An 8,227-nucleotide genomic window follows, 5' to 3' on the forward strand; every position below is an offset into this window, starting at 1 on the left:
TAAAGATGCCTAAAGCTTGACAAGCATGATATGATTGAAGCCCCAAACAGAGTGAGACCATTACTTCTAGTGACAGAGAGTTAGACAGGAAGAATTATAACTTACAGCATAGGCAGCCAGGTTCATTGTCCCACCGGCTCCAACCAGGGCAGCACTTGTAGACGGTCTGCTGCTCCAGGCTGTATGCCTGTCTGTAGATGGTGTAGTATCAGGGCCTAAGGAATAAGAATGAGATTGATCCTATTTTCCTCTTAAGGTAATGCTTCGTCTTAAGGCCAGAGCTGTCACCTGAAACCCACTATCAAATTCTCCCTGGAACCTAAATCCTGACATTTATACACACATACACACTATGTACATATATATAATAGAACAATATATAATTTGTATGCATTATACATGCACGTGCACACACACACGCACACACACACCTCACTAAATACATAACCAAGATTCAATGTAGATACAGGTTACTGAAAATTAAGAGGGACTGCAAGTCCTGTAGTATAAACTACCCTAAGGGTCACTGAAGCTATGAAAAATGGAACCCATGATTATGAAGAGAATAATGAAATCTAGAAGGATAATAAGTCACACGCTTTCAATTTGACAGTGAAATCCCCTCATCATGAGTCCCATGACAGTGTGCATTCTCATCAGTGGTGACATCACCCACAAGCGGCGAACAATTGGTTCTTGGGTAGGAGGGGTGAGAAAAATCTTAGTAATACAATGGTCTGTGGTCCTACACGTGAGCAGAGAACAGAAACAGAAACAAGCATATCTGTGATACTGAACCTTCATGGGGAAGGAGGACAATTACTAAAAGAAAAAGAAAAAGTTTACAAAGTCTCCTGGGGGGGAGGACAATAAGGAACAAAAGATTGAACAATGAACAAAAAAATGAACAAAACGCTACACTATTTCTGCTGACCTCTTAATAGACCTGCTGCTAAGTCACTTCAGTCGTGTCCCACCCCATAGACGGCAGCCCACCAGGCTCCCCCGTCCCTGGGATTCTCCAGGCAAGAACACTGGAGTGGGTTGCCATTTCCTTCTCCAATGCGTGAAAGTGAAAGGCGAAAGTGAAGTCGCTCAGTTGTATCCAACTCTTAGCGACCTCATGGACTGTAGCCTTCCAGGCTCCTCCACCCATGGGATTTTCCAGGCAAGAGTACTGGAGTGGGGTGCCATTGCCATCTCCATCTTCAGTGGAGTTCAGTTCAGTTGAACAGTCGTGTCCGACTCTTTGCAACCCCATGAATCGCAGCACGCCAGGCCTCCCTGTCCATCACCAACTCCCAGAGTTCACTCAGACTCAAGTCTATGGAGTCAGTGATGCCATCCGGTCATCTCATCCTCTGTCATCACCTTCTCCTCCTGCCTCCAATCCCTCCCAGCATCAGAGTCTTTTCCAATGAGTCAACTCTTCCCATGAGGTGGCCAAAGTACTGGAGCTTCAGCTTCAGCATCATTCCTTCCAAAGAAATCCCAGGGCTGATCTCCTTCAGAATGGACTGGTTGGATCTCCTTGCAGTCCAGGGGACTCTCAAGAGTCTTCTCCAGCACCACAGTTCAAACACATCAATTCTTTGGTGCTCAGCCTTCTTCACAGTCCAACTCTCACAGCCATACATGACCACAGGAAAAAACATAGCCTTGACTAGACGGACCTTAGCCAGCAAAGTAATGTCTCTGCTTTTTAATATGGTATCTAGGTTGGTCGTAACTTTTCTTCCAAGGAGTAAGCGTCTTTTAATTTCATGGCTGCAGTCACCATCTGCAGTGAATTTGGAGCCCCCAAAAATAAAGTCTGACACTGTTTCCACTGTTTCCCCATCTACTTCCCATGAAGTGATGGGACTGGATGCCATGATCTTCATGTTGAACTTTAAGCCAAATTTTTCACTCTGTACTTTCACTTTCATCAAGAAGCTTTTTAGTTCCTCTTCACTTTCTGCCATAAGGGTGGTGTCATCTGCTTATCTGAGGTTATTGAGATTTCTCCCGGCAATCTTGATTCCAGCTTGTGTTTCTTCCAGTCCAGCGTTTCTCATGATGTACTCTGCATATAAGTTAAATAAGCAGGGTGACAATACACAGCCTTGACATACTCCTTTTCCTACTTGGAACCAGTCTGTTGTTCCATGTCCAGTTCTAACTGTTGCTTCCTGACCTGTATACAGATTTCTCAAGACACAGGTCAGGTGGTCTGGTATTCCCATCTCTTTCAGAATTTTCCACAGTTTATTGTGATCCACACAGTCAAAGGCTTTGGCATAGTCAATAAAGCAGAAATAGATGTTTTTCTGGAACTGTCTTGCTTTTTCCATGATCCAGTGGATGTTGGCAATTTGATCTCTGGTTCCTCTGCCTTTTCTAAAACCAGCTTGAATGTCAGGGAGTTCACGGTTCATGTATTGCTGAAGCCTGGCTTGGAGAATTTTTTGCATTACTTTACTAGCCTGTGAGATGAGTACAATTGTGTGGTAGTTTGAGCATTCTTTGGCATTGCCTTTCTTTGGGATTGGAATGAAAACGGACCTTTTCCAGTCCTGTGGCCACTGCTGAGTTTTCCAAATTTACTGGCATATTGAGTGTAGCACTTTCGCAGCATCATCTTTCAGGATTTGAAATAGCTCAACTGGAACTCCATCACCTCCACTAGCTTTGTTCATAGTGATGCTTTCTAAGGCCCACTTGACTTCACATTCCCGGATGTCTGGCTCTAGATGAGTGATCACACCATCGTGATTATCTGGGTCATGAAGATCTTTTTTGTACAGTTCTTCTGTGTATTCTTGCCACCTCTTCTTAATATCTTCTGCTTCTGTTAGGTCCAGACCATTTCTGTCCTTTATCGGGACCATCTTTGCATGAAATGTTCCCTTGGTATCTCTAATTTTCTTGAAGAGATCTCTAGTCTTTCCCAGTCTGTTCTTTTCCTCTATTTCTTTGCACTGATCACTGAAGAAGGCTTTCTTATTCTTTGGAACTCTGCATTCATATGCTTATATCTTTCCTTTTCTCCTTTGCTTTTTGCTTCTCTTCTTTTCACAGCTCTAGACCATAATACCATAATTGGAGATGGACAGGGAGGTCTGGTGTGCTGCAGTCCACGGGGTCGCAAAGAGTCGGTCATGACTGAGCGACTGAACTGAACTGAACTGAACCATAATATCACTAACCCAGATAACTTCCTTCCTATCAAACTGATGTCTTATTTATTCTTTATCCCCAAAGTATTATATTGTCTTCCTCTCACCTATCTTCATATCCCCAGCCCATATCACCTTGTGATATGTGCCTGTGTGCTCATTTGCTTCTCTCATGTCTAACTCTTTGCAATCCCATAGGCTGTAGCCCTCCAGGCTTCTCTGTCCATGAGATTTTCCTGGGAGGAATATTGGAGTGGGTTGCCATGCCCTCCTTCAGGGGATCTTCCCAACCCAGGGATTAAACCCATGTCTCCTGCATTTTAGGTGGATTCTTTGTCACTGAGCCACTAAGGAAGCCCAATCCCCTTCATATTCAAAGCCAATTTCAAATTTCACATTCTCCAGTTTCTCTTTTTGCATCATGTCAATGTACAGTGTTCTTTCTCCTCTCTTGAAAATAGGATTTAATGTCATTTTTATAACACTTGACTATTCACCATCTTGAAGAAAGAATAGAAAGAAAGAAAGTGAAGTCGCTTAGTTGTATCCGGTTGCGACCCCACAGATTGTAACTTATCAGGCTCCTCTGACCATGGGATTTTCCAGGCAAGAATACCGAAGTGGGTTGCCATTCCCTTCTTCAGGGGATCTTCCCGACCCAGGGATTGAACCTGGGTCTCCTGCATTGCAGGCAGACGCTTTACTTTACTTTCTTTCTTTCTTTTTATGACACTTGATTATTCACCATCTTGAAGTGCCCCCTAATATTTTGGAGGTGCATCTCTGTAATAAGAATATAAGTATACGTTTGTTTACTTACATACAAACAAAAGGGATGTTAGTTTGGCATGCCACAACTCCAAACACAGTTTCATAAATACTTGCTGAACAAAGGAATGCATAAAACTATTAAGCTCTTGAAAATAAACATAAAACATGTTTTATTTATTCACGTTTGCTTTCCCAAATCTGAATGTCTAGGTAGTAGTTGACTTTCTTTGGTTTGGACTAATATCAACAGGAGTTAAATCTCATGGAAGTGAAAAAAAAAGTGAAAGTTTTAGTCACTCAGCCCTGTCTGACTCCTTTTGACCTGATGAACTATAGCCTGCCAGGCTCCTCTGTCCATGGAACACTACAGGCAAAAATACTGGCCCTGTTAGCCATTCCCTTCTTCAGAGGATCTTCCCAACCCAGGGATCATACCCGGGTCTCCTGCATTGCATTGCAGGCAGATTCTTTACTGTTTGAGTCCCCAGGGAAGATAAGCTTCATGGAAAGGATGCCAAATATCTAATCGAAAAGTCATTTTCAAAATCAGGGACTCGAATATCTACTGTGTACCAAGAATCGTGTCACATGTGTTAAATACGTTTTTAGTTAATCCTTGTAATATCCATGTACAGTATTATTTTTCTAACTTTACAGACTAAGGAACAGGAAAAGTAGAAACTTTTTCAGTGTCACACAGCTAGCAAAAGCCAGAAGTTTTTTCTGATTTAAATTAATTTAAAGGTCCTGAGTATAGACCAAAAAAAAAAAAAAAACCAAAACCCACTACTCACACACGCAGTGTATATGTAAATATCCACAATTATAAATGATTTAGTCTTATTAAATCTAGTCATATTACCAGTGTTCTGCCATTTCTATATAGTGGCAAATGCCCTTATTTACACATGCCATCAATTTTCTTTAAGTAATACTAGTGATATTAGTAATAATAAATTCATTAATCTAAAGTTACATTTTTAAACTTTGTTTCCTGAATTCAGACAAAATTGATTCATTTACGTAAAACTTGAACCCCTTAGCAAATATTTAAGAAATGCTTAGATATTTTATAAATCTGTTTTTAAAAGTCCCTATGAAGTCTTCACGCATAGAAAAAACACATTTCTCTCCTCTCCCAGGCAGCTGAGTTATTAACCCTAATTCAAAGACCATAATGAAGTTAAAGAAGTTCTAGGTTTCAAAGTGTTACAAGAGAACCAGGGGCAGGTCAGATGGTAGTTCAGAATCATAGATGCCTTGGATCCAAGGTACACTAAATTTAGCAAACTAACACAATATTTCTTGTGTCTCTCAGCCTTCTGATCCACGGCTTTCAGTGTCTAGCCTGTCAAAAAGTAAAATTAATGGCATCTAACCCAAATACCTCACAAAGAAATGAGGTTTGAACTAAAGTAATAATATATTATGTTTCTGAAGGAAAATATATACCTTTAAAGTTCCTCATGGGCATATCTTATGCTTGTGTACTTATATAATTATTTTCTCAAATGTATTGGATGAAATCTTTAGATGCGGTTTAGGCTTTGGCTTTGATTTTTAGAAACAAACACGAAACAGCAGAACACCTTTACCTTCTTTCATAACCCACACTCCACCGTGGGCTGGTGCAGCCCTGTTTCCAGATCTTGATGGCGTGCGTGAACGCTTGGACACATGGGCATCACAGTCCCACCACAGTCAGCTGCTCTTCTTCGCAAACATTTGGCCTTGAAAAAAAAAAAAGAATAATAATGCAATAAAAATAGATTACATCTTTATGTTTTATTCATGAATCATTTGTTCCTTCATTTTCCACAAAAAGCTTGTGGTGACTTACATAAAGTGAGAAAGAAAAATACAGGCAAAGTAGAAAAAAAAAAAAACAGACCCAAGAAAAAGAAAAATCAGAACAGATTTTAAAAAACAGGAGAAATTTAGAAGACAAATGTGAAAGTCATAAGCTCCCATGTACTTGAGAAAACCGAGCTGAAAATTAAGTTCTAAGCTCTTTGGTAGCCAAAATGTATAAAGAAACACAAGTCCAGGATTCTCAATATCCATGAATAAAAAGACAGGCTGATTCAACAAAAGGAGTTAAATTTTTCCTGGAAATTATTCCTGAGCACTATTTTCCATTGGCATGCTTAGTTAATTCAGTTTCACCCATAATATTGGGTGGTCCAAAAAGTCAGGTTTTACTGTAAGATGGTATGGGAAAAACCCGAGAGACCCTTTTGGCCAACCCAATACTTCTTTAAACGCAAATACTTTTCAACCAGCACAATTATATCAACATTTCCTTATGGAAAGCTTATACAAACATACAGGATTGTAGACATATTATCTTTAATTTTTAAATGTCTGGGGATAGATAAAACTCAGGAATTCCTAAGTGGGACTAGTGGTAAAGAACCCGCCTGCCAACTCAGGAGACATAAGAGACGCGGGTTCAATCCCTGAGTCAGGAAGATGCCTTGGAGGAGGGCATGGCAACCCACTCCAGTATTCCTGCCTAGAGAATCCCGTGGACAGAGGAGCCTGGTGGGCTATAGTCCATGGGGTCACAAAGAGTCAGACATGACTGAAGTGACTCAGCACAGCACACAGATAACACTTACCACTTAGAGTGCCAGAATCAAATTCTTTTGTAATTTGAGGAATGCTTCACTTAGTGATGAATGATTTACTAGTCCATACCAATTGCGTGGCCTTTGAAAACAATACTCATTATAACAGCCAGCTGACCAAACACTCAGACTTCTCTTGCATTCAAAGTCACCTGTATGGCACACATGAACCTCCCTAGGGTCAGGCTTTGATGTTCTTTTTTATGAGTCACGAAACTCATAGCCTAGCCAACTCTCCATACTCATAATCTGCTGAAAATAGAAATGGCTCCTGATTCAGGACGCTAGTCTGTCTCTAAACAGCTCTGTGAACCTGTCTAGTGATAACACTGATAACAACACCTAATATACTGCCTGCACTAAAATCAGTTACTTCACCCTCCACAGCTGCAGTCCCTTTTTTGTGATCACTTCATTCCGGGGCTCTGACTAAATCTCACCTTCTGGTTTCACTTACAGTCCAATTCTCACTTCCAGATATACTTTTGAAAGGTGATTTTGGGAACTGTTAACATTACCTAAATGAAATAAAAATTTGTGTTGAATGTTATTTATGAGTTTGTATAGCACATTTTAGTGCTTTAGGTAAATACTGTAATAAAACAATAAATGTAAAAACGACACATAAGTGAGGCATCCATAAAATCCTCAATAATTGGGCAGTGGGCCTAAAGAAAACCTTAGCTTTTAAAAATGCCATACTGGGGCTTCCTTGGTGGCTCAATGGTAAAGAATCTGTCTGCCAATGCAGGAGACATGCGTTCAATCCCTTGTCCAGGAAGATCCCATATACTGTGGCGCAACGAAGCACATGCATCACAACTATTGAGCCCATGCTCTAGAGCCTGGGAACTGCAACTACTGAGCCCTTGTGCTGCGGTTACTGAAGCCCCAGTGCCTTAGAGCACGTGCTCCAAAACAAGAGAAGTCACCGCAAAGAGAAGTCCACCCACCACAACTAGAGTGTAGCCCCCGCTCGCTGCAACTACAGAAAAAAAGCCTGCACACCAAGGAACGCCCAGAACCATCAGAAATAAGTAAAGAAAGAAATAATTTTGAATGTCATATTAGATTGTCCTATATCTTCACCTTCACGTGGACTTACGTGTTGGGGGGAAACAGACTAGCCCTGTTAGAATGAGTTCACCAAACATTTACTTTAGCTGTCCATAATTTGAATTTTTATACCTAATATAGTCTTGACCTCTAATTTATAACCTATTTTTTAAATCTATTATTCCATTCATCCAGCCACCCACCCATCTAGTTATTCATCCATTCAACAAATACTGCAACCTACATGTGCCAGAAGCATTGCTCCACCCCAATCTCCACCCTCCACCGCCCAGCTTGCACCCACTACCACCAAGGATTTGAGTATAAGTAGTTTCTTTGGAAAGTGAAGAAAACACCAGTGAGGAAGTGACGAAATGAGACAAGGAAAGAGAGTTAGCCAAGAAAAAAGATATATTATCAAGCTAGGCAACACTAGCTGATGAGCTCCCCAAAGTCGGAAGGAGCCTGGGTATTCATACACTAATTCCTATCAGTTTTTGGTTGAGAGCTACATCTTCTCCAGCATTTCAGGCAGAAGCCCAGGTAGGCAGAGTCTGCTTCCAGAAGCCAAAGTCTTCAGATACAGAAATGCAAACACTGGCAGTTGGAAGC

At 40.9% G+C, this 8,227-nt stretch overlaps 1 protein-coding gene across 1 annotated transcript in view; it reads right to left on the minus strand.

The window, feature by feature from the left end:
• The window catches only part of LOC138443218 (EGF-like and EMI domain-containing protein 1), a 605,343-nt gene extending 599,072 nt beyond the window's left edge, over positions 1–6,271 (minus strand). The window contains 3 exon segments of the mRNA XM_069595258.1: positions 106–215; positions 5,525–5,659; positions 6,258–6,271. Coding sequence (XP_069451359.1) covers positions 106–215; positions 5,525–5,659; positions 6,258–6,271 — 259 coding nt within the window.
• Positions 6,272–8,227: the final 1,956 nt, after the last annotated feature.

Source organism: Ovis canadensis, chromosome 1 (genome assembly GCF_042477335.2).
Source record: "Ovis canadensis isolate MfBH-ARS-UI-01 breed Bighorn chromosome 1, ARS-UI_OviCan_v2, whole genome shotgun sequence".
NCBI classification, from domain to species: domain Eukaryota; kingdom Metazoa; phylum Chordata; class Mammalia; order Artiodactyla; family Bovidae; genus Ovis; species Ovis canadensis.